General features: G+C 41.6%; 1 protein-coding gene across 1 annotated transcript in view; it reads right to left on the bottom strand.

Annotated features, from left to right (window-relative positions):
* dhx30 (DEAH (Asp-Glu-Ala-His) box helicase 30) overlaps window positions 1-27,282 on the bottom strand; it is an 87,379-nt gene that overhangs the window by 42,577 nt on the left and 17,520 nt on the right. Inside the window, exons 6-11 of the mRNA XM_060824438.1 lie at window positions 25,936-26,085; window positions 24,788-24,940; window positions 19,568-20,401; window positions 15,679-15,754; window positions 12,583-12,687; window positions 9,298-9,473 (exon numbers count right to left, since the gene is read on the bottom strand). Of these exons, the coding sequence (XP_060680421.1) occupies window positions 9,298-9,473; window positions 12,583-12,687; window positions 15,679-15,754; window positions 19,568-20,401; window positions 24,788-24,940; window positions 25,936-26,085 (1,494 nt within the window). The remainder of the gene's footprint in view (window positions 1-9,297; window positions 9,474-12,582; window positions 12,688-15,678; window positions 15,755-19,567; window positions 20,402-24,787; window positions 24,941-25,935; window positions 26,086-27,282) is intronic.

The raw sequence follows: 27,282 nt of genomic DNA, 5'->3' as shown, positions 1-27,282 counted from the left end.
AAAGGAAGTTAGTGAATTAGTTGGGGTTAGCTTCATCTTCCAGAGTTGTAACTCAAATTTAAATCCCATCAGCTGTTTTGGTGGGAGGTGAAACTATGTTTTAACCTGGGCCTCTGGATTATTTATTCAGTGATAGAACCACCATTTCCTCAAATTATGTTCCTCAGTAATTTGATGCATAGTTCCTCACTGCCTTCCACACTGCTTTTTCTGACTTCTCTCATCTCATTGCATTCACTTTTATCCTGCACTTCTCTCTGTGCATGGAATGTATGCTCCTTTCGTAACCCTCAATCATTCCCATGTGTCATTATTCACACATGAACTCCCACATGCCTAGTTTTTTCAATCCTGTTAGCAGAATATATTTTCCCAGCATTTTGATAAACACAGTCTAAAATATTGCCAAAGAGAGAGACATATTGCAGGATAACATAAAACAAAGAACTATAGATGCTGGAAAGCTGATACAAACAAAAACATAACTTGCTGGAATGCTTGAGAAATGGGAAATATAGCACGTCTGTGGAGAGAAAATAGAATTTATGTTTCGAGTCCTGTGACATTTCTTCAAAACTAGAAACAACTAGGAAAAGGTGTTGCTAATGACCAGGGAGGTGGTGGAGGAGAAGTTGAAAAAGGAACAAGTAAACTGGTGGAGCAGGAGCCCAGAGACAGAAAAATAGGGTAAGCAAACAAGCTGATGGGTGATGGTAGAACAGGAAAGAGAAGCTAGATAGATGATAATGGGAACTATGACTAGTTGCAAATGGGTTGGCTGTGACAAGAGCAACCCATTTCATAGCAGCACCGAGGCTAGTGGTGGTAGGTTACAGACAAGGATGGGGGTATTCATACTCTGAAATTATTAAAATCAATGTTGAGTCCTAAATGCTGTAAGGTCCTTAAGTGGAAGATAGTTGTTGTTTCTTGAATTGAGCATCACTGACGCATTGCAGCAGGCCTGAGACAGAAATACTGGCATGGGAGCATGGTGATGTATTGAAGTGGCAGCCAACTGGAAGCTCAAAGTCCCTGAGGAAGATGGCATCATCAGAACAGATGTGACAGAGAAACTGGAAAAATGGAATAGAGTACTTACGGGAAGCAGGGTGAGATGATATATAGTCAAGGGAACTGTGGGTGTTGATGGGTTTGGAATGGATTTCAGTGGTGAGCCTATCTCCAGAAACAGAAACAGAAGTATCACGGAAGGGAATGGAGAAGTCAGAGATGGCCTCAGGTAAAGGTGACAGCAGGATGGAAATTGAAAGCAACACTGATAAATATTTCCAATTCCAGATAAGAGGGGGAAACAGCACCAATGATGTCATCAATGTACTGATAAATATATACATGACAGAGTTGTGGGGAGACCTGAAGTAGGGAACATGTACCCCACAATAAAACAAGTATAATTGGAGCCCATGCAGAGATAGACAACTTTTTGACCTGAAGTAAGTGAGAGGAGTTATATGAGAAATTATTCAAAGTAAGATGCATTTGGTCAGGCAGAGGAGGGTTGCAGTGTAGAATGAAGACAATTCGGGCCTTCTTCTGAGGAAGAACCTTATGACAATCTAAAACTCTCTGGGAAACCAAACTTTATGGCTTGTCTGCCTCTCCCAGTCAATGTTAAGAGTAAAATTTCCCATTAAGACCACTTTGCCTTGGCTACATAGTTATCTAATTTCATTATTTATACAATCTAGCAAATTTGAGCTGCTACCAGTGGTCTATATATGACACCTATTGTGGTTTTAGTTTCTCAGTTTCAACCAAACGGTGTCAACTGGGCGCCTTCACCTCATTGCATCTCCCTCACCAGAGAGGGAGTCTGATTCTAATTAGGACTGCTTCTCCATCCCTTTCTGCCATTTTTTCTATTCACCCTAAAAACCTAAGAACCTGGCATGTTTAGTTACCAGTCCTGACCATTCTGCAATATAAATGGCTACAACTGGATTGTTTCAAATTTGAAGTTTGCCTGCAGCTCCATTTAACTTGTTCCCCGTGTATTTGTATGAAGAACTCCAATTTTGGCTGTACAATTTATCCTGTTGTTCAGCATCTTTTTATTAATTCTCCCTCTGGTTTCACTCAATACACTTTTAATAGCTCTGCTTTGTTCATTAAACTGGCCCTGTTTGTTATCCGATTATCTTTTGACTTCTCTTCAACTGTTGATCTGCTCTTGTTCACCTGTCATACTAATTTAAATCTCCTACATGGCACCAGCAAAGTTTCCCATTAGAATATTGGTGTCCCTCCAATTTAGGTGTAACCTGCTATTTTCATAAGGATCCCACCTGCCCTGAAAGAGATCCCAATAATCCAGATATCCGAATCCCTCAATCCTGCACCAGCTCTATAGTCACGTATTCAGCTGTATTATCTTCCTATTTCTGGCCTCACCTGCACATGGCACAGAGAGTAATCCTGAAACTTATGAACCAGAGGGGCATGGTTCAGAAGGAACTTGCAGGTGTTGGTGCACCCATCTATCTGTTGCACATAGAGTCATAGAGGTGTACAGCATGGAAACAGACCCTTCGATCCAACTCGTCCATGCTGACCAGATATCCAAAACTAACCTAGTCCCACTTGCAAGCATCCAGCCAATATCTCTCCAAACCCTTCCTATTCATATACCCATCCAAATGCCTTTTAAATGTTGCAATTGTACTAGCCTCCACTACTTCCTCTGGCAGCCCATTCTATACATGTAACACCCTCTGCGTGAAAAGATAGCCCCTTAGGACCCTTGTATATCTTTCCCTCCCTCATCCTAAATCTTTGCCCTCTAGTTCTGGACTGTCACACCCCAAGGAAAAGACTTTTGTCTGTTTATCCTATCCATGCTCCTCAAGATTTTATAAACCTCTACAAGGGCACCTCTCAGCCTCCGACGCTCCAGGGAAAATAGCCCTAGCCTATTCATCCTCTCCCAATAGCTCAAATCCTCCAACCCTGGCAACATCCTTGTAAATCTTTTCTGAATCCTTTCAAGTTTCAGAACATTCTTCCAATAAGGAGACCAGAATTGCATATAATGTTCCAAAAGTGGCCTAATCAATGTCCTGTACACCCAACATGACATCTCAACTCCTAAACTCAATGCCCTGACCAATAAAGTTAAAACATACCAAACACCTCCTTCACTATACTATCTACATGTGATTCGACTTTCAAGGAGTTAAGAAACAGCACTCCAAGGTCTCTTTGTTCAGCAACACTCTCTAGGATCTTACCATTAAGTGTATAAGTCCTGCTAAGATTTGCTTTCCCAAAATGCTTTCCCTCGCATTTATCTGAATTAAACTCCATCTGCCACTCCTCAGTCCATAGGCCCATTTGATCAAGATTCCGTTGTAATCTGGGGTAATCTTCCTTGCTGTCCACTACACCTCCAATTTTGGTATCATCTGCAAACTTGCCAACTATAGCTCTTAGGCTCACATCTGAATCATTTATGCAAATGACGAAAAGTAGTGGACCCAGCACAGATCCTTGTGACACTCCACTGATCACAGGTCTCCAGTCTGAAAAACAACCCTACACCACCACCCTCTGTCTTCTACCTTCGAGCCAGTTCTGTATCTAAATGGCTAGTTCTCCCTGTATTCCATGAAATCTCACCTTGCTAATCAGTCTCCCAAGGAGAACCTTGTCAAACACCTTACTGAAATCCATATAGATCATGTCTACTGCTCTGTCCTCATCTTTGTTAATTCTTCAAAAAACTCAATCAAGCACATAAGACATGTTTTCCCATGCACAACGCCATGTTGACTATCCCTTATCAATCCTTGTCTTTCCAAATACATGAGTAAAAAGTGAGGTCTGCAGATGCTCAGCAGGTCAGGCAGCATCCAAGGAACAGGAAATTCGACGTTTCGGGCAAAAGCCCTTCATCAGGAATTCCAAATACATGAACATCCTGTCCCTCAGGATTGTCTCTAACAACCATCAACGTCAGGTTCACCAGTCTATAACTCCCTGGCTTGTCCTCTCCACCTTTCTTGAATAGTGGCACCACATTAGCCAACCTCCAGTCTTTTCGCATCTCATCTATGACTATTGATGATACAAATATCTCAGCAAGGGGCCCAGCAATCACTTTCCTAGATTCCCAGAGTTCTGGGGCACACCTGATCAGGTCCTGGGGTTTATCCACTGTTATACATTTCAAGACATCCAGCCCTCCCTCCTCTGTAATAAGGACATTTTTCAAGGTGTCACCATCTATTTCCCCACAGTCTATATCTTCCATATCCTTCTCCACAGTAAACACTGATGCAAAATACTTGTTTAGTATCTCCCCCATCTCCTGTAGTTCCACACAAAGGCCACCTTGCTGATCTCCGAGGGGAAAGTGAGGACTGCAGATGCTAGAGATCAGAGCTGAAAATGTGTTGCTGGAAAAGTGCAGCAGGTCAGGCAGCATCCAAGGAGCAGGAGAATCGACGTTTCGGGCATGAGCCCTTCTTCAAATTTGATTCCTGAAGGACTCATGCCCGAAACGTCGATTCTCCTGCTCCTTTGATGCTGCCTGAGCTGCTGCGCTTTTCCAGCAACACATTTTCAGCTCTGATCTCCGAGGGGCCCCATTCTCTCCCAAGTCACCCTTTTGTCCTTCATGTATTTGTAAAAACCCCTTGGATTCTTCTTAACTCTATTTGCCAAAGCTATCTCATGTCCCCTTTTTGCCCTCCTGATTTCCCTCTTAAATATACTCCTACTGCTTTTATACTCTTCAGAGGATTCACTCGATCTATCCTGTCCATACCTGACATATGCTTCCTTCTTTTTCTTAACCAAACTCTCAATTTATCGAGTCATCCAGTACATTCCTTTCACCCTAACAGGAATGTACTGTCTCTGGACTCACATTATCTCATTTCTTAAGGTTTCCATTTTCCAGCCGTCCCGTTACCTGCGAAAATTTTCCCCCATCAGCTTTTGAAAGTTCTTGCCCATTACCGTCAAAATTTTGCCTTCCTCCAATTTAGAACTTCAACTTTTAGATCTGGTCTATTCTTTTCCATCACTATTTTAAAACTAATAGAATTATGGTTGCTGGCCAAAAAGTGCTTCCCCAAGACACTTCAGTCACCTGCCCTGCCTTATTTCCCAAAAATAGGTCAAGTTCTGCATATTCTCTAGTAGGTACATCGACATAGTGAATCAGAAAATTTTCTTGTACACACAAAATCCTCTCCATCTAAACCCTTAACACTGTGGCAGTCTGTCTATGTTTGGAAAGTTAAAAATCCCCTTCCATATTCTTACAGATAACTGAGATCTCCTTACAAATTTGTTTCTCAATTTCCCTCAGGGGATCTATAATACAATCCCAATAAGGTGATCATCCCCTTCCTATTTCTCAGTTCCAAATAAATTCCCTGAATGTATTTCCAGGAATATCCTCCCTCAGTACAGCTGCAATGCTGTCCCTTATCAAAAACGCCACTCCCCCTCCTCTGTTGTCTCCCTTTCTGTCCTTCCTGTAGCATTTGTATTCTGGATCATTAAACTGCCAGTCCTGTCCATCCCTGAGCCAAGTTTCTGTAATTGCTATGATATTGCAGTCCCATATTCCTAACCATGCCCTGAGTTCATCTACTTTCCCTGTTATGCCCTTTGCATTAAAATAAATGCAGTTTAATTTAGCAGTCATACGTTGTTCTCTGCTTTGTCCCTGCCTGCCTTGACTGTTTGACTATCTTCTGTTCTCAACTGTACCAGTCTCAGATTGATCTATTTCCTTACTATCTTCCTGAGTCCTACCTCAGTCCTCAGCCCGCACGCCCCCCCCCCCCCAACCCCCCACCAACCTCCTTACCAGTTAAAATCCTCCTGAGCAACTCCAGCAAATCTCCCTGCCAGTATATTAGTCCCCTTCCAATTTAGGTGCAATCCGTCCTTCTTGTACAGTCACTTTGAACCCAGAGGAGTTTCCAATGATCCAAAAATGTGAATCCTTCTCCCATACACCAGCTCCTCAGCCATGCATTCATCTGCTCTATTCTCCTATTCCTACCTTCACTTGTTCGTAACACACCGGGAGTAATCCAGATATTCCTACACTCAAGGACCTCCTTTTTAAATTCCTGCTTAACCCTCTGTAATCTCCCTTCAGAATCTCATCCTTTTCCCTTCTTATGTCGTTGGTTCCAATGTGTACAGTGACCTCTTGCTGGCCCTTCTCACCCTTAAGAATATTCTGCACCCTCTCTGAGACATTCTTGATCCTGGCACCAGGGAGGCACAACACAATTCTGATTATTCTCTGCTGGCCATAGAAAAGTCTGTCTGTGCCTCGGACTAGACAGTCCCTTAACACAATCAATCTCTTGGAAGCCTACATACCCCTCATTGCATTCGAGCCAGTCTCAATACCAGAAACTTGGATGTTCCTGCTACATTCCTGTAAGAATCCATCAGTCCCTACATTTTCCAAAAAAGCATATTTGTTTGAAATGGGGATAGCCACAAAGATTCCTGCGCTACCTGCCTACCTCTCTCACCTTTCCTGGAGTTAACCCATCTATGTGCTGTATCTGTGACATTTCTCCATTCCTATAACTGCCATCCATCACACTCTGTTTCTCTTGTAAATTCCTCATTGCCTTTAACTGTTGCCCCAACTGATCCATTCAATCTGATCGGATTCGCAACCCACGGCATTTATTGCAAATATAATCCTCAGTAACACGTAAACGCTCCCTAAACTCCCACATCCGACAAGAAGAATAAATCACTCTACTTAGGGACATTTTTGTTTCTTCCAATCTACAAAGCCAGAAAATAGCACCATCTTATTCCTCTACAAAACACTGCTCCACGCTAACTTCGTACTTAACCTTATATCTTTAAGTTTAATCAAGAGACAGATCTCAAATAAAACATATAATCAAGACAGAACCCACTCTACTTACTATTGTAGATTTACAGCAAGGCTTTTACTTAAAACTATTCACTTATCTGTTTCTGTGCTATGACCTCTCCCAAACAGGTTCCTCCAAGATCAGTTGAATTTCACCGTTTGTTAATTTTCCTAGACGCACTCCGATGTCCAGCGATACATGAATTCAACAGCAAAGGCATTAACTGTGCAGGTTCACTGCTGTGTCAGTTAGCAGTGTGGGTTTCTTTCTCTCTCTCTCGTGCACTGACTGACCGCGTGTTTGTCAGACCTTTGTCTGACCCTCTCCATTTTAAAAGTGCTGTTGCTTTCATTTTTTTCCCCCAAAGTTCCAAAACAATGCAACAGCATATAAAACAGTAATTGCTGCTCCTGGAATTCTAGGAAATCACCTCCAACACCTAAAATACTTCAAAAAGGTGCAGCCTGTTATAGCCATGCCTGCCTCAGTGACATAGGTTGTAGATTTGAGAGGCGCTGCTGAAGGAGTTTTGGTGAGTTGCTATAGTGCATCTTGCAAATGTTATTCAATGTTAACACTGTGTACCTGCAGTGGAAGACAGAGCGTTGAATGTGGTGCATTAGGTGCCAACTGAACAAGCTGCTTTGTCCTTGATGATAGTGCTGTTAAGTAGGTTTTATTGGAAGATGGATTGCGTTCTGGAGCCGTAACATCATGCTGCAACTATACAAAACACTAGTGCAGCCGCACTTGGAATATTGTGTACAGTTCTGGTCGCTCCATTACAGGAAGGATGTGGAAGCATTGGAAAAGGTGCAGAGGAGATTTACCAGGATGATGCCTGGTCTGAGGGAAGGCCTTACGAAGAAAGGCTGAGACACTTGGGTCTGTTCTCATTGGAAAGAAGGTGGCTAAGAGGGGTTTTGATGGAGACATACAAGATGATCAGAGGATTAGATAGGTTAGACAGTGAAAGCCTTTTCCCTAGGTTGATGCCATCATCATATACGAGGGGGCATAGCTAGAAATTGCAGGGTGATAAATTTAAGACAGAGGTCAGAGACAGGTTCTTTAATGGTGTGGAATGCCCTGCCTGCCAATGTAGTTAACTCAGCCACATTAGGGAGATTTAAGCAATCCTTAGATAAGCGCATGGATGACGATGGAATCGCATAGGAGGATGGGCTTACATTAGTTCACAGGTCGGTGCAACATCGAGGGCCGAAAGACCTGTTCTGCATTATATTCTTGGCCATTGGTGGAGCTGCACTCATCCAGGCAAGAGCAGACACAGATGCAGCAGCGACAGATAGATTGGTGAAGTAAGGTTTCTTGTCCTGACGGCTCCCTAAACAACTACTAAAGTAGGTCTGTAGCAGGAATGTTCTTGAGGATTCAGGCAGCTCAGTTAATGGTGCTACAAGTTACCCTAGGCAACAGATCTTGAAGTTGTCCACCCAGAATACATACTTTATCCTTGCCACATTCAGTATGCTCAACATAGAGGAATATTGATTCATCAGCTGAGGGAGGTGTTATTGGGAAGAGAAGGGTTCCTTACCCATATTTGATCTGATGCCATGAGACTTCAAGGAGTCCAGAGTCAATATTGAAGACTTCCAGAGCAACACCTGCCTCACTGTTGTGCTGTCAATGCAGTGGGTCTGCCAGTCAGTGGGACAGGAGACACCAGGGATTGTGATGGTTGTGCTGGGTCATTGTATGTACACTATGAATCAGGGTGTATGACAATGACAAAGTGCTACTCAGTTAGTCTATGGGACAGTTTGCCAAGTATGGTGCAAGCCCCCAGATGTTACTAAGCAAGACTTCACAAGGTCAGTGGGATTCCAGTTTTTCAATCATTGCTGTTTAATTATTTCTTTTGACTTTGTAGCAGTTTTGATACAATTGGATCACTTGCCGGACCATAACAAAGAGAATTCAACAGTATTGAAATTACTGTTGTTCTCAGGTCGCACTTAAGACAGACCAAGCAAGACGAAAAATTGCAGGTAGTGGCATTCGCATGCATCTGCTCCCCTTGTCCTTCTCAATGGATGAAGTTGCAGGATTGGAAGGTGGTTTCCCATTCTTTCTACAATTCTTTCCCTATTTTATTTTCCCAAGTTTTAATCCCAGCCCTTCAAAACCAGTTTTTGTCCAATATTTTAACTTGGTTTCCATTATACTTATGTTTTCTCTATCATCTCAAATCATGTTAAATTATGGTCACGGCTGTCTGGATATTTTCCTACTTTACTACTTTTATTAGTTCTGATTCATTTCACATCAAATTTGGTCAGTTTGTGTGAAGATGATATTTCAGTCAGCTTTAAGTTTGTCTTCTACGAGTACAAACACCTGTTCACCAAACTTGCAATATAATTTTCATAACCCAAGTTACCTTTGTTCTCAGATCATAGCGCTGCTCCTTGTGACACCCTGTGTCAACTACGTGCGTGATATCATCGATAGTTATTGAGGTCTCTGCAATGTTTGTTGCCAGGACAATTTTCCTCATCCAAGGAGCTGGTTGACGGAAAATCTCTTGTTGATCCGCAACAGGGATATTGGAATGAACTGTGAGAAGATATCATTTATACTTAAATAATGGTTGATCTCATTACATAAATATTTCATAAGGTTTCAAGTATAACAACGTCCTCTCAACTGACAGCTGTTGTATAGGCAAAGCCAGCTAAAGACTGTACACATTCATTCTCCAGTAAACAACAGTGAAAGACTGATGATGTGTCTTCTTCACTCTTGACAAATGACCATGGGAATCCTGTTTAACATTAAGAAAGGTTTTGACAAATTGGATCCAAATAAACACTTCCACTGATGGTAGGGTTAAAGCACAAGAGGTTATTTGCAAACATTTTTTTCAGTGTTCCCACTGTTTGTGATATTGTGGCTTCAGTCATCCATATTTATCAACAGTTTTGCCAAGTTTTTTTTTAGAAACAGAAACAGGGTTGGAGAAACTCAATTGGTCTGACAATATCTGTGGAGAGAGTTACCACTTCAAATCCAATGCCTCTTCAGAAGCTTTTTATTAAAATTCACTCATGGAATATGGGCATGGAATTATTGCCCCAACCCAACCTTGAGAAAATGGTGGGAAACTTCTTAAAACTTTGCATGTGGTGAAGGTACACCAGTACTTTTAGGGAGTGCCAGGTCACAGTGAAGGTATGACAGTCTAGTTAAATCAACATGCTGAATGATAGAGGAGAACTTACATGAATGTGACATTCCTATGTCTCTACTGCCCTTGTTCCTCTATATAGTAGAAATCGTGTCAAAGGATCAATGGCAAATTGAAACATCTCTGGGACACCCACACCAATCAACCACACCGCACAGTGGCCCAACATTTCAACTCCCCCTCCCACTCTACAGAGGACATGGAGGTCCTGGGCCTCCTTCACCGCCACTCCCTCACCACCCGACGCCTGGAGGAAGAACACCTCATCTTCCGCCTCGGAACACTTCAACCCCAGGGCATCAATGTGGACTTCTACAGTTTCCTCATTTCCCCTTCCCCCACCTCACTCTAGTTCCAAACTTCCAGCTCAGCACTGTCCCCATGATGTGTCCTACCTGCCTATCATCTTTTCCACCTATCCACTCCATCCTCCTCTCTGACCTATCACCTTCATCCCTATCCCAACTCACCTATTGTACTCTATGCTACTTTCTCCCCACCCTCACTCTCCTCTAATTTATCTCTCCACCCTTCAGGCACTCTGATTGCATTCCTGATGAAGGGCTTTTGCCCGAAACGTTGATTTTACTGCTCCTCGGATGCTGCCTGAACTGCTGTGTTTTTCCAGCACCACTAATCCAGATTCTGGTTTCCAGCATCTGCAGTCCTTGTTTTTACCTAGCACTGTCATAGAGTTATACAACACAGAAGCAAAACCTTTGGTCCAACTCGCCCATGCCGACCAAGTTTCCCAAACTAAACTAACTGCCTGCGTTTAATTCAGTTGGCTGGACAGTTAGTTTGCAAAGCAGTGTGATGTCAATGGTATGAGTTCAATTCCCATCACTGGCTGAGGTTACCACGAAGGACTCTCCTTCTCAACCTCTACCTTTTCATGAGGTATGGTGGCCCTCACCACTAGTTGTCTCTAATGAGAGAGTAGCCTTATGATCTGGTAAGACTGTGGCGACTTGAGTTGATCTATGCCCATCATGATTCAATAAAGCTCTATAAAGTCACCTCTCAACCTCCTACGCTCCAGTGAAAAACGTCCCAGTCTATCCAGCCTCTCCTCTCATTCAACCCCTGCAGTCCCAGCAACATCCTTGAAAATCTTTCCTGAACCCTCTCAACGTAATGATATCCTTCCTATAGCAGGACTACTAAAACTGTACGAAGTACTCCAAAAGTTGCCTCACCAATGTCCCTGTACAACCTCAGCATCATGTCCCAACTCTTAAACTCAATGGTCTGCAATAAAAGCAAACATGCCATCTTAACATCCCATTTACTTGGGACACAACTTCCAAAGAAATACGTAGCTGAATTCCTAGATCACTCTGTTTGACAACACCACTGAGGGCCCTACCATTAACTGTTTAAGTTTTTAGAACATAGAACATAGAAAAATACAGCGCAGTACAGGCCATTCGGCCCTCGATGTTGTGCCGACCGAAGCCTACCTAACCAACACTAGCCCAATAACCTCCATATGCTTGTCCAATGCCCGCTTAAATGACCATAAAGAGGGAGAGTCCACCACTGCTACTGGCAGGGCATTCCATGAACTCACAACCCGCTGAGTAAAAAATCTACCCCTAACATCTATCCTATACCTACCACCCCTTAATTTAAAGCTGTGTCCCCTAGTAACAGCAGACTCCATTAGCAGAAAAAGGTTCTCACTGTCAACCCTATCTAAACCCCTAATCATCTTGTACACCTCTATCAAATCTCCCCTAAACCTTCTTTTCTCCAATGAGAAAAGCCTTAAGTGCCTCCGCCTTTCATTTTAACTAAAATGCAGTATGCTACATTTATCCAAATTGAACACCATCTACTATTTCTCAGCCCATTGGCCCAATTATCTGGTGCCTACGGCTACTACAGTGCAATGATGATTGAGGGAAAAAGTGAAGGTCACCAAAGCCCCTGGGTATCATAGGATGCTTTCTCGTTAGAGAGACACAACTGGTGGCGAGCAATGTTCTTTTTAAGCGGCGCTTAAGTTCTAAACTTCACTACAGTGTACAGACATCGGAGTCCAGTGCAGCCAGAAAGAAAATTAGAGGTAACATCAGCAATTAATTTAACCTAAAGGTCACTGTGCCTCAGACAAACGGTTAAGCAAAAAAGGTAGGTCTTCATTAAGACCTCAGCTGGGATTGGAACTTAACTGAAACTGCTGGCATCAGTCTCCATCACAAACTAGTTGTCTGGCAAACTGACCTAGGTGTCTAAGGTGGTGGATGGGTGCTAATTTAGCGAAGTGTTTTGTCTTGACTGGTTTGGAGTTTCTTGTGTTGTGAAGCTGCATTCTTCCAGGTAAATGTGAGTTACTTGCTGGAGAACTCCAAGCTGCTGACATGCTTCTCTGATTATCTGGGAGCAAACCCATGGAAATATATTTCTTCCTTAATTGCAGTGACTTTACAGACACTCACCATAAAACAGGAAGCTCACTGATTTTGCACTCACCGGGTAAAATTATGTAATTTTTGTTTGGAGTAGAAAGGCGTTCCTCAAGTCTCTGTTGAACTCCTCGGATTTCCTGCCAACCTGGTAAGAAGCACAAGATTCCACCTGCAATACAAACATAACAGGAGTTAGTTAAAGGCCAAGTGCAAAACAGTCTAATTTCTTTAACATTTCCTTTCACTACCTTTTTTTCCCTGAATTCAGAGAGATGTTCTGTATTAATAAAATGCTGATTCTAGAGTTATTGTTGATTGGCTATTCAGTCATCTAGTCACAGCTAACCCAAACTTCCACCAAGGCAAAGCCACTTGACTTGGGTTAAGGAGTAGCTGATTTTTCTTTCGCCATTCCAGAGAATCAGCCATCATCACACTGAATGGGATCTAGACGCCAAATCATCCACTTGTGTTCCTATTTTCTGTTTCTATATTTCATACGCATGGGTGAGTAAAAGATGAAGGAGCTACGTGTGGTAGGGGAGAGGTTTGGGCTTTGTAGCTGAAGTTTGGGGTTGAAGTGAACAATGAAGTAGAAAAGAGGTTTGGGGGTGAAGAAATGGGGCCTGGGGTAGAGGGGGTACATATGTGGGAAGAGTGGAGCAATGTGCAGGGACAACAGGGCATTAGGGAGGCAGTTGGAAGCGTGCAGGCAGTGAGAGTGTTGGATGCAGGAGACCGAGGGGGAAGGTGTGCATCAGAGGAAGATTGATCTCTGGGGGGAGGTGGTGTGTGTAATGGGGTTGGGATAGTTTTGCATGGTCTAGTTTTCTCTCCATGCATTAAACCTTGATCTTGAGCTCTCTGATCATTGGTGGGAAGTTCCATTCTTCAATGTTTTAAGCCCTCCTCCTGGCCTCACGGATTCTCAGGGGAAAATTCCATTCTTTCTACACATTTCAAGTCTTGCTTCAGTGTCAATGATTTATTTTGTCTTTTTATGTGTTGGTGGTTGTAGTGATGTGAAGGTGCATGAGGCGGAGAAGATTCTTGATTTCTTGCACATTTTAAAGCCCTACCCCTGGTTCACAGATTTTCAGTTGTCTCCACACTTTAACCTCTGCTTCTGGCATCTATGTAGGGCCTTTAACAGAATATAGCTACTTCGCTGGCACTTTTTTCAACACTGAACTATTTGAGGTCATATCCAGTCAAGTTAACTAAAAGCATAATTGAGGAAACAGGCTTTCAGTTGCACCTTAAAAGGAAGGAAATGAGACAGGTACAGAGACTTCAAGAGAGAATTACTGAACTTAAGAACTTCACGGCTGAAAGCTTGCCCAACAACAATTGCTCAATTAATATTAAGGATGTTCAAAGGGCCAGAATTAGGTTGTAGATATTCCATTAGTTTCTGGGCATTGAGGAGGTCAGGGATAGGGATGGAGGACCTAGATCTTGGGCAATTTGAAAACAAGGATGGGAACTGTCAAATCAAGTCCAGGGTAATTCAGTGAGCACATGGGAGGACTTTGTGTGAGTTTTAGATGTCCTTGAGTTACAAAGGGCAGAAAGTTGGAGAACTGCTAGGACTGCATGAGAATAACCAAGTCTAAAGGTAATATGATGAGACGTTCAGCATCAGATAAAGGCGGCAGAGGCAGACTTAGGCAATATTACAGAAGTGGAAATAGGCAATGTATGTAGTTTTGTAATGTCCAACTGGAAGCTCACCTTGGGTCAAGTATGATAACAAGGTTGTATAAAAGTCTGATGAAGAGTCATCTAAACTCGAAACGTTAATTTGTTCTCACTCCATGGATGCTGCCTGACCCAATGTGATTGCCAACATTTGTTGTTTTCAGCAGATTCTAGCATCTGCAGTAATCTGTTCCCATATTTTCTGTAAAAGTTGCATCTGGCCTCAGACAGTTGTCAGCAAAAAGAATGTAAAGGAGCAGTGTCTTTTACATTGTCTCTTAATTGTCTCTTACTGGACAATCAATGGCTTGAGATCCAAGTTTAGAGTGGAGATCAGAAAGAATGGTTTAAGTTTTCCAAATGTTACATGGAGGAAAATTTCTGCTCATCCTTGTTAACAGATAATACAGTGACAACAGAGGAGCAAGAAAGTCGATAGCGAGGAAAAGCAGGGTGTTGTGACTTTGCATTTAAAAATTGCTGTTCTTTCTTACTTATTCATTGATGGAATGTCAGCATCACCAGCTGGGCCAATAACTATTGCTCATCCCTCAATGCCTTGAGAAGGTGGTGGTAAATAGCTTTCTTGTAGGTACACCAATAATACCATTAGAGAGTTAAAAATCACACAACACCAGGTTATAGTCCAACAGGTTTAATTGGAAGCACTAGCTTTTGGAGTGCTGCTCCTTCATCAACCACCTGATGTAGGAGCGGCTCTCCGAAAGCTAGTGCTTCCAATTAAACCTGTTGGGACTATAATCTGGTGTTGTGTGATTTTTTAAGTTTGTACACCCTAGTCCAACAGTGGTATCTCCAAAAAGTTTGATAGAGTGACAGTGAAGGAATGATGGTATCTATCCAAAACTGGATGGTGAATGGCTTGCACAGAACATGTGGCTGGGATTGTTCCTATATATTTGCTGCTCTTTTCTTCTAAGTAGATCTGTACGGTGTAGTCTGAGGACCTTTGGTAATTTTCTTGTGTGATGCTGGTGTAGGGCAGGATGCAAATAAAAACAAAAATCTGCCACAGGTATATTCTGGAAAAATACAATGCAGGAATGGGAAGAGAGGCAATGGTAGGTGATTCTCCAGCTATCATTCAGCAATTGAGACAAACGAGGGAAATTCTGTCCAACTTAACAATGAAGGAGAGGCATATTAGGATGCCAAAGATTCTGGATGGGTGTAGAAAGACAAAGGTAAACAGTTTATCTTTGTCCCAACGGAACATTATGTAACTTGTGATCTTGGTTGAAAATGTTTCTGTTCAGTGTTTGTTACTTTAGTTGAGATTAATAACTCAGGGTGGATTAGAAATCAAACGTTGGACCTTCCTTATCGACATATTTGAGGACTAAGCCAGTTTGTAAAGTCAGCCAGTAAATAAGAACTAGAAATATCCTTCTTCTGTTGTCAGCAGCAAACAATAGGAGTTCAAACAAGCTTCCCTTACCAGACTCACTGTGAGCATCAATGTGTAAAATTGTGTCGGTGACCAGATCAAGATCAGGGACGGGATCCTCCTCATCCTGTTGACATCATAAAACCAGAGTTGATTAATACTACCGAAAACTCAGACCAGCTTCATCAAGTAATGTACTGTTTTGCACTAATATATTATAAATCCTTGTGATCTTAAGGACCAATTATTTTGTGGAAGGAAAATTACGCACCAATTGAAAGCTGAATTAGTGCTGCAAGTCACAGATCACATCTACAGGTTCCTGCGTGCACTCAGAAACAGTGACAGATTCAGAGATCACTGAAGGCTAAAAGCTGAATTGAAATGTGTTGTGCATTACAGATAAGGGATACATCAGATTTGATCCTCAGCCTGAATCAAGCCCAATTTTAACTAAGGAACCACGATCAAGACACAGAAGGAGAGTGATAGAGATAAGTGATAGAAAAGGTACAGTTGAAATATTAATGCAGTATTTGCTGATAGCGGCAACTGCTGGCAACTATACATGCACGCTCATTAGGGAACGCACAATTCCAATCATTGACGTCATCACATAGACTATACACAAATGCATTACCACACGCAACATTCTGAACTTGGTTTCAGTAGTGGGGTGAGGGACACCAGATGGCAGAAACCCCGGAGAAAGGAAGAGGGCTCAGAAGCTGGGGTGTGAGCAGAATAAAGTGTCCATACAGAGGGTAACAAAGAGACCCCAATCCCTTACTTCCCCAATCCCAAACACCTTCCCATCTTCCATGTCCCGATCTCTCTTCAACTCAGCCCACCTCAGCCCTTCTCAATCTCTTCTCTCAGCTTCCACACCCCCAAAATCTACAAATGTGCAACTTAGAACAGCACACACAGTTCATGCACCAATGTTGTCAAACTAGTTATTAGAGAGAGGGACAACTAGTGATGAATTTAACCTGAGGGTCACCATTCCTTCATGACCTTTATGGTAACCACAGCCAATATGGAAATTCAATGATGGATAGCAAAGGTCACTGTGGCAGAATTTATAAGCCCCTTTTAAAGCTATACTGCTGAAGAGGTTAGAGGAAAAGATAATAGACGATTGTAGGAAAGGCACTGCAAAGAGTCTCCATATAAATTAAACAAATCAGATTGGCAATCGTGGTCTGGAAGATTAGCTCATACTGTACTCAGAAATGATAATGGATACAATATGCTTGAGTGCCAAACCAGGAGCTGGACAATTTAGATCTGATAATGTGCAATGAGACAGGGTTTAATTAATTAATATCCTTATTCTAAAGCAGCCTCAGATCAACTGTGATCGTGACACGATAGAATTTCACATTCAGTTTAAGGGTGAGAAGTGTAGGTCTAAGACTCCTCCCTTAAATTTAAACAAATTACAAAGGTATGAGTAAAAAGATAGCTAAAGTCAACTGGAAAGCAGGTCCAATAAACTTTAGAGCAGAAGTAGCAGACATGTAAGGAGATATTTAATATCTCAGGGTGACATATTACTTTGAGTGCTATCTGTGGTTAATTAAAGAAGGATAGTATCACACTAAATTAACGAGAGCACAATATTGTGAAGCTGAGTGGTAAATCAGAAGATTAGTCAGATTTTATAATCTTGCAAAGAATGACGAATAAAAGGAAAGAGAGATTAAAGTTTAAGAGAAAGCTAGCTAAAAATATTAAATGGATACCAAGAGTTTCAAGCAGGTTAAAAAATGGCTAACTAAAATGAGGATTGACCCCTTAAAAATGGAGTCTGGAGAATTAATATTGGAAAAATAAGAAAATGGTATTAGCATGGAACAGAAATTTATGCTTGTTTTCACTGTAGAAGACAAATAATATTTCAAGAAAAAAATGAAACCTTTTCATCTTGCATAAATCAGGACAATTTGCAAGAATATTATTACAAGAGAAAAATAAGCATTTATATTGCACAAGAGGTATGGACAGATTGGTTGTCAAGTGAACTGTGATCAGTAGAGGTGTTAGCACAGAGAATGCACCCATTAACAAAAACTGCAGACATATTCAAGGTGTAGCCTAAATAAAAGCTCATATAAACATTATAAAGTATCTTTATTGCTAAACTCCGATACCTTAACACAAGTTAATACATTATCAGCTTTCCGAATTACTTGCTGTATCTGCATGCCAACCTTCTGTGGTTCAGGTAAAGGATATCTACTTCCCTCTGAATGCAAACATGTCCTAGTTTATTGCCATTCAACAAATACTTTGCTTTTATACTTTTCCTATCAGAATGGAAAATGTCTTGCTTTGCCACAACATATTCCATCTGTCATGTTCTTGCCTGTTCACACAATCTGATACACTCTTTTGTATCCCACTTGCATCCTCCTCACCATTTATTTTCCCATATAACTTTGTATCATCAGCAAATCTAAATATGTGATCACTCAGTTCCATCAACCAAGTAATTGATGTGGACTGTAAATGATTGAGGCCTAACTACTATTCCTTGCCACCCGCCTCTAGTACCACTGTGCTTTTATTTCACAGAGAGGTGTAATGGTGGGACATGTTCTTTTAGTTTGCACAAATGAATATTTTGTTGCTTCCAGCAAAGTCATAATGTTAGCCTGACTGATCATTGTGAATTGTTTATTACAGTAATTCATAACCCTCACATGTTAGCAAGGAGGCCTTTTCAGTTCCCACTGGACTCAGTGTACCATTGCTTGCTCAAATCCAAAAACTATGTTGATGTTGCATAATCTGGGCAGTTTTATTATTGCTGAGGAACCTCAATTATCCAGCATTCAATTATCTAAATATCGGATCATCCGACAAGATCGCAAGGTCTCTTTGCTCAGCTGTGTTATCCAGCATTTGATTAACCGAACAAAATACTCCCGCCTGTCTCCTTTGGATAATGGAGGCTCCTCTGTAATATACTTTTATTGTAATGGATTTATACAACAGTTTGGTTTGTCAGGCTATTTCAGAGCACAGTAAGAGTCAACCACATATGAGGATCTGGAGTCACATACGGGGCAGAATATGTAAGAATAACAAATTTCTTTCCAGAACAACCAGTCAGGATTTGTGAACAATCAGATGGGTTTTAGAGCATCACTGCTTATACTAGATTTCAATTCCAGATTTGTTTAATGAGCTAAATACATTGTTGTCTGTTGTAGCAAAGGTATGCCCCATTATTTCCACGAATCGCATCTTAGTGCTATAGTAGTTTAGATTAGATTAGATTACTTACAGTGTGGAAACAGGCCCTTCGGCCCAACAAGTCCACACCGACCCGCCAAAGCGCAACCCATCCATACCCCTACATATACCCCTTACCTAACACTACGGGCAATTTAGCACGGCCAATTCACCTGACCCGCACATCTTTGGACTGTGGGAGGAAACCGGAGCACCCAGAGGAAACCCACGCAGACACGGGGAGAACATGCAAACTCCACACAGTCAGTCGCCTGAGGCGGGAATTGAACCCAGGTCCCTGGCGCTTTGAGGCAGCAGTGCTAACCACTGTGCCACCGTGCCGCCAAAGTTTACTGTCATCAACTTGTAGGCACTCTCCTGTTTGGCACTGAGTCAGTGAACTTTCAGCCTAAACTTCAGTCCAGACACGAGCAAGTAATTTAGAGAATCTTGAAACATCTACATGAACTGAAAAGGACAGACAGCCAATATCCTAGCCAATATTTATCTTTCGATCAAAATACTCATTAACAGATTATTTGCTCAATAATCTGACTTCGATAAATTAGCTATTATTTGCTTAATAACAAATCACTTCTGGGCAAAAATTGTTAATTTGGTGTGAAATATTTTAAGACATTCAGAAACAAAAACAAACACCAAAACAAACCACTTCCTCCTTTATCAAGTTACTCACTTGATTGAGCCCAGTCATTTTCCTTCGTCCCAGCATTGGTAGGAGGTCATCCAGGTAAAAGTCTTTCACCGGAAACATGAATCCTGGCACAGTTACTATGGGGCAATTTCCATAATATTCTGATATACGCTCAGTGTCACTGGTGGCACTCATTAAGATGATCTTCAGATTCGGGTTGGATTCCATTATCTTCTTCAGTAAGATGAGCAGGAAGTCCGTGTTGACATCACGTTCGTGGACTTCATCCACGATGACATGACTGATGCCTTCTAGTGAGGCATTACCTTGTAGTTTCTTCAGCAGGATGCCAACAGTGCAGAAGAGTAAGGCTCCACCTCTAGGGGGCAACATGCTCTCCAGCCTCACCTGGTAACCCACATTTTTCTTCAGGCTTGGTCCCAGCTCATAGCCTACTCGTTGCCCCACTGATACTGCACTGATCCGTCGGGGCTGTGTTATTAAAATGTTACAGTGTGCTCCTCTGTTGTCAGTTATGAACTTCTCCAGTATAAACTGAGGGATCCTGGTGGTTTTACCACATCCAGTCGCTCCAGCTATGACTATTACCTGATTTTCTTCAATGGCAGAAATTATTGCTTTCTTGTGCAAGTCTACTGGCAATGGCTTAACTTTCTCAGGCTTGTATCGCTGCCACAGCCAGAGCAGTTTCTGATTGATTTGCTCTGCCTCTCCTTGTGACAGTGGGACATACATTTCTCCTGTAATAGCATCACTAATCAAACCACTGCCAGACACTGAATCCACAATCTCTGGGCTGGGGCTAATGGACTGGTACTCACAGTCATCATCTTCAGAGGCTGTTTCTACTGAATGCTGCAAGAGAATGAGAGAGAAAAAAACATTGGTCACTTGCAGAGGATAGATGGAGAAAGAATTAAAGGTGAGTGTGCATTTCTCAGTTTAATGAAAAAGTACTGAAAACATTAAATAAAACAGTGAATGCTCAAAAATTAATACAATATTCTCCCCTCCTCTACTGAAGGTGTTAACTCTAGGCCACAGCTTTGTTCACAGTGTTCGCAGGAAGTCAGTATTACATTTCTTATAAAACTCAGACATTACTTTCTGAAATAAGAATAAGCTCAGCAGATCCGGCAGCATCTGTGGAGGCAGAAATAGGATTGAAACTTTGAATCCATTACAACTCTTCTTCAGAACGCTCTTTCTTCTCTGGCATCTCAGTCAATTAAACATTCTTCAGACATTAATGTATTGATTGATGTATTAATTTACTGTTGTCATATGCATCGAGATACAGTGAAAGTATTGTTTGTGCGATATATAGGAAGATTGTATGATACAAAGTGCATCGGGTAGCAGAATACAGTGTAACACCTGCAGAGAAGGTGCAGAGAGAGCAAGACAGAGATCAGAATTAACATTTGACAAATATGTTGCAGCTGTACAGGGTAATTGTTAGGCCTCTTTTGGAATAGTGTGCACAATTCTGGTCTCCTTCCTAGCGGAAGGATGTTGTGAAACTTGAAAGGGTTCAGAAAAGATTTACAAGGATGTTGCCAGAGTTGGAGGGTTTGGGCTACAGGGAGAAGCTGAATAGGCTGGGGCTTTTCTCTCTGGAGCGCCAGAGGCTGAAGCGTGCCCTAATAGAGGTTTATAAAATCATGAGGGGCATGGATAGGCAAATAGTCAAGGTCATTTCCCTGGGATGGGGAGTCCAGAACTAGAGGGCTTAGGGTGAGAGAGGAAAAATTTAAAAGGGACCCAAGGGGCAACTTCTTCACACATCTATGGAAGAAGCTGCATGAGGAAGTGGTGGAGGCTGGTACAATTACAACATTTAAAAGGCATCTGGATAGGTATATGATTAGGCAGGGTTTAGAGGGATGTGGGCCAAGTGCTGACAAATGGGACTAGATTAGCTTAGGATATCTGGTCAGCATGGATGAGTTGGACCAAAGGGTCTGTTTCTGTGCTATGAATCTCTATGATTGTAAGTCTGTTCAAAAGTCTGTTAACAGCAGGGAAGCAGCTGTTCTGAAATTTATTCATAACTTTTATATCTTCTCCATGATTGGAGACGATGGAAGAGAGTATAACCGAGGTGGAAGTGGTCTTGAGTTGCCTTCCCAAGGCAGCAGGAAGTATAGATGGAGTCAATGGTTGGAAGGCATGGACTGGGCTGTGTTCACGACTGTCTGTAGTTCCTTGCAGTTTGGGGAAGAGCAGTTGCCATACCACACTGTGATGAGTCCAGGTAGGATGGTTTCTATCCTGCATGTATAAAATTTGGTACGAGTCATGTGGATGTTGAATTTCCTTAGCCTCCCGATGAAGTAAAGATGCTGTTCTGTTTCTTGACCATTGTGTCAACCTGGGTGGACCATTACAGATTTTGATGAACATCACTCCCAGGAACTTGATGCTGTCGACCATTTTCACCTTAGCATTGTGGCTGCAGACTGGGGCATGCCCTCCACTCCACATCCTGAAGTCAATGACCAGCTCCTTTGTTCTACGACATTGATGGAGAGATTGTTGTCTTTCCACCATGCCACTAAGCACTCTATCTCCTTTCTGTATTCTACTGTCTTGTTGTTTGAGATCTGAGCAACTAGGGTGGTGTAGGCAGCAAACTTGTAAATGGAGTTGGGGTGATACTTGGCCACACAGACATGAGTGCATGAGGAATATAGTAGGGAGCCAAGTACATAGCCTTGCAGGACACTGGTGTTGAGGATTATGGTGGTGGAAGTGTTGTCACCTATTCTTACTGATTTCCATCTATGGGTCAGGAAATCGAGAATCCAGTTACAGAGAAGACTAGACTAAGTCTCAGAGTTTAGAGAGGAATTTGTTTGGAATTATAGTATGAAGGCAGAGCTGTAATCATTAAGTAGGAGCCTAATGTAGGTATCCTGTTATTCAGGTGCTCCAAGTATGAGTGCAGGGCCAAAGAGACAGCATCTGTTGTGGGTCGGTTGTGTCGGTCAGCAAATTGCAAAGGATCGAGGCAAATGGCAGGGTGCAGTTTATGCGAGCCATGACTAACCTCTCAAAACACTTCAATAATTATGGAGGTCAGAGCCTCAAGGCGATAGTCATTGGGATACACTGCGTGATTTTTCTTGGACACCGGGGTGATAGTGGTCTTTTCGAAGCCAATAGGGACTTCGGATCACAGAAAGAAAAGGCTAGAGATGCCCGCAAATACTCCCACCAGCTGGTCTGCACAGGATCTGAGTATGGGTCATACATGAGTTCAAAGAATGGTTTTTAAAAACACAACAGGAGGACATTAAATCATTGACTCTTTCGAGTAACAATCCAATTAGTTCTACTCCCATCCTCTTCCCGACCATCCTCTGTATCAGAGATTTTTATTTGTTATCAACATGCATGCATGGAGGGAGGGGAGACGTATTCATCAGATAAGGAAAAGAAAACTGCAACAACCTATGGACTTTCCTTGTTAAATTAGTTGCTGTTAAAGTATAAAAAAATCAAATAGGTCAGTTTTCATTTGGATAAATGTGTATTTTAAAAATGTTTCAGTTCAGATCATGGGAATTAATAAAAACAGTGAAGAACCTTCATTTTACAGCTTCAGCAGCAGATAAACAAGCTATCTTCATTTGTTCAAACTTAACTGGATATGTTACATCTCTATGGCAGTTCTCTGATACAAAATCAACAAAGACAAGTTTTGAACATCAATTTGAAAAGCTATTTCAACCAACTCCTGATGCCTAACATTCAGATTGGTCATAAATGTAACGCATAGGCTTTTTAAAATTCCTTCACAGCTCACATCTGCGTATCAAGTGGACAAGAGTTAACATTGTGTTCAGGAGGATGCTGTTCATTGATGTAACATCAGCTATAGATCAGTTGGAAGCATGGGTCAGAAGGATTTGAGTTCACATCCCACTCTGGAGACTAAAGTGCAACTGCAAAGTTGGCATCCAGTGCAGTGATGAGGGAATGTTGAACTATGACATATTTTGGATGAATGTTAAACTGAGGTCCATCTGGCCTCTCAGGTGAACAGGAAAGATTTCATGGTAGAGGAATTATTCCTATTGGCCTGGAAAGTATTTATCCAGTCAACTTTAAAGAAATAGATCATCTGATCATTTACCATGTTGCTGTCATGTGAGTTACTTTGTGCAGCTCATTTTAGTATCACTTGGCTACAAGAGAGGGAGGAAGGGGAATAGCCATCAGGAATTCTGCTTCAGGATACAGCCAACTCTGTTGGAATACATGGCTGGAGAGGTCAAATGGAAATCAGATCCAGCTTTATGCTGATGCACTCCCTCCAAACCAACATCTCAAAAATCAGAAATTCTGCAAGTACTTCACACAAGCATGCACTCAAAGGATGGCCATAGAATTTTTAACTGAGCTGAAAATGTGTTGCTGGTTAAAGCACAGCAGGTCAGGCAGCATCCAAGGAACAGGAAATTCGACGTTTCGGGCCAGAGCCCTTCATTCCTGATGAAGGGCTCTGGCCCGAAACGTGATTCCTGATTAAGGGCTCTGGCCCGAAACGTCGAATTTCCTGTTCCTTGGATGCTGCCTGACCTGCTGTGTTTTAACCAGCAACACATTTCAGCTCTGATCTCCAGCATCTGCAGTCCTCACTTTTTACTCGTAGAATTTTTAAAGCTTGTATAGTTCACCTATAACCATAGGAGAACTGCTCATAAAATTAGCATCTCACTGCAGATGTCACCATTTGGTCCATTAATTTGTACTGTCTCTTTAAAAGAGCTGCTTAATTAGGCCTACCGCACTGTTCTATCCTGTTCAAGCACATGTTTGATTGCTGCTTTTGAACTGACTTCCACCATCTGTCTTAGGTTGTGCATTCAAAATCATCAGCACTCCTGCATAAAAACATCTCTTCTCGCCTGCTCTCTGGTCTTTCACCAGTTACCTTAGATCTGTAACCTCCAATTACCCACACTGCTGCACTGCAAACAGTTTCTCTTTATCCATTCTTTCAAATCATTCAATTTTCAACTTAAACATTCTCTGTTATAAGAAGAACAATCCCAGCCTCTTTAGTCTCTTCACTGTTTTAAAAGATTATTTAAACTTGTAAAGAATGATACAAATCACAGATTTAATAAGGTATGATGATAAGATCATAGTGAAACAAGGCAGTTGAAACATCAGCAATCCTAATTAAGTGGCAGGCAGACGTTACTCCAAGAGATGCTAGCTATTACTGACCTGATCCAAATATTGCTGGATTCGTTGCTGGAGGCTCTTTGGGATTTCTATCCTGGTCGGCCTCCGCTCCTTTTCATTCAACTCTTTTATTGCGCCCAAGTTGTACATGGCATGGGTCAGTGGATGATTTTTCTGGTTAAGCAAACCAAGCTCCTGCCAAGCAAACATAATCACACATAGGTTTTTCTCTACTTTTTTGAAATATATTGTCCAGTAAGTATAATATAGCAAAAAGGACCATATTAGACAAGTGGATCACAAAATCTTAATAATGCAGATGGCATGGTGCTGTGACTTCATTTTCAGGATTGCAACAGATCCAGTTCAAACTGTAGGAATAACGATCACCACTGATGGATATGCATATACAGTAACGAAAGGCACCTGCTAATTTAGCTCTGCCTGAAAATCTCACACAAGGATATAGATCAACTGGGTGAGAGAATTGGAAAGGTGCTGCTCTGGTGAAGAGAGAACGGAGATTGAGGATAAGGCAATATAGAGGAGTTGTGAGCAGGGAACACTATGGTTTCTAATCAGTGTTGTGCCTGCCTTGAAATGTTTGTCTCAATAGTTTGGAATTCATTATTCTGGAACTAATTTGGTCTGTATATGCCCTAGGAGTATTTAATGAGGCATGTAGAGAAACCATATCACTCTATCAAGCAAGAGGATTACAATTAGTTCTTCCATGCACCAATACTAAGGGCTCATGTCGGCACCTTGTGATAAGGTTGCATTTACTGGCCCTAACTAATTGCCAGGAAAGTGGGCCATCTTGAACACTCCACATGCTGACAGTGCCATCACAACTGCAGTAGTCATAAACAATACCCCACCAGATAACTATTAAATTCTCAAATTAGGGGTTATACTACCACTATATGGTTCAGTACCACTCACAGTGCTAATAATTGAGGCATATAGAATACTCAAACAGGTTTTAAGATTGCTAATCCAACTCAGCTCTCCTGATACCCCAGGTGACAAATTTAAAATTCCAACACCTAGCTGGAATGCAATCCGAGCTAACCAACACTATGCAATCACTCAGTTGGTACTTCACATGGGAAAAGAAAGACATTGAATACTGCAATAAACCAGCTCAATGCTGAGCACAAGTATGGCTTGCAGCAAGTTGCAATCACCTTCAACTTCTTACAGACTAAAGCTGCTGCTCTTCTTTCTGCTTCAGTTTTCCGTCGACCACTTGCAACAAAGGTCATTGGGGTTGGCCACTGCACCTCAAGCCGGCATACCTTGACAGGACCATCTTCTGTGGAGTATTTCAGATAGTCCTAATGGAGCAGCACATAAAGATTAAAGTGGTATCACTGTCAGTTATATGAGCAGAAATATAGGAATCAATGAACCAAAAAGAAACAGACCAATGTAACTTAGCCAGCACAATTTAGCAGTCATGTAATGTAACAATATTGGAATTATACCATGTGGATATGCTAGATTAATCTGAGACTAAAGTCCTTTTTTAAGGCTATGAGCTAAATTAAGTGAAATAAAAACTGGACAAATCCAAAACATGAATATTCAGGCTGAATAGAAGAAACCTCAATTTATTAATGGCAAAATCAATGAAGAAATTGAAGAAAAGCGTGCTTCTGTCATTTTCTTTTCTTAAAGAATATTTATGTATATTACAATTAGCCACTTTTACTTAAACTATTACAAAAGAATGTGATGCAAATTTGAAATACATAGAACCCTCGTATGCGCAGATTTGGCTTCTGCTGTTTCAGTTATCTGTGGTTTACCACGGCCCGACAATATTATATGGAACATTCCAGAAATAATTCCAGAGCTGCTGGGAGGCAAGTTTCCCACTGAAATGATAGGGTTCACTACTATCCGCAGTTTTGGGTATCGGCTGTAGGTCTTAGAACGTATGGATATGGGAGGGCACCTGAATAAAAAAGATAGTCCTGCAACCTATATAATACAGCAAAAATCCTGGATGGGCATTGAATGGTCATGTCAGGTGATCAGGTAACTTTAGGATGAGGTATTTGAGAAATTCAAGACTGCTTTTATCCTCTTTCATAATTTTTAACTCTGCGAAATATTACTACTTAGAGTAAAATTTCAAGAGTAAAGTGGTAACTCTCTGCTTTTAATAACCAAAGGTGACCATAAGGCCCAATAGCAGAAACAGGCCATTCGGCCTATCACATCCATTATGTCAAAACGCAAACAGAGAATATGGGCATTGACCTCTCTCACACGCTAAGCAAACACTCCATCATTTGAGCTAATTCCTTCATAAAATCTTGTTGAGAAGATAGTTCAATCAAACCATAATGAGCTAAGCTATCTGAGTTACACAACAGCAGAAAAACCATTTATTCACTCTCTTCCTGGCCCAGAAGCACTAAAATCAATGGCAATATCCCAGATGCTGATTCCAAATGTGAAGCAATAACTCCTGGAAATATAAAATCAATAGACTTTGTGCCAAGGTGAGAGAGTTACATAACATA

This window comes from Hemiscyllium ocellatum, chromosome 4, assembly GCF_020745735.1.
Source record: "Hemiscyllium ocellatum isolate sHemOce1 chromosome 4, sHemOce1.pat.X.cur, whole genome shotgun sequence".
NCBI lineage: Eukaryota > Metazoa > Chordata > Chondrichthyes > Orectolobiformes > Hemiscylliidae > Hemiscyllium > Hemiscyllium ocellatum.
This window is presented reverse-complemented; position numbering and strand designations above follow the sequence as displayed.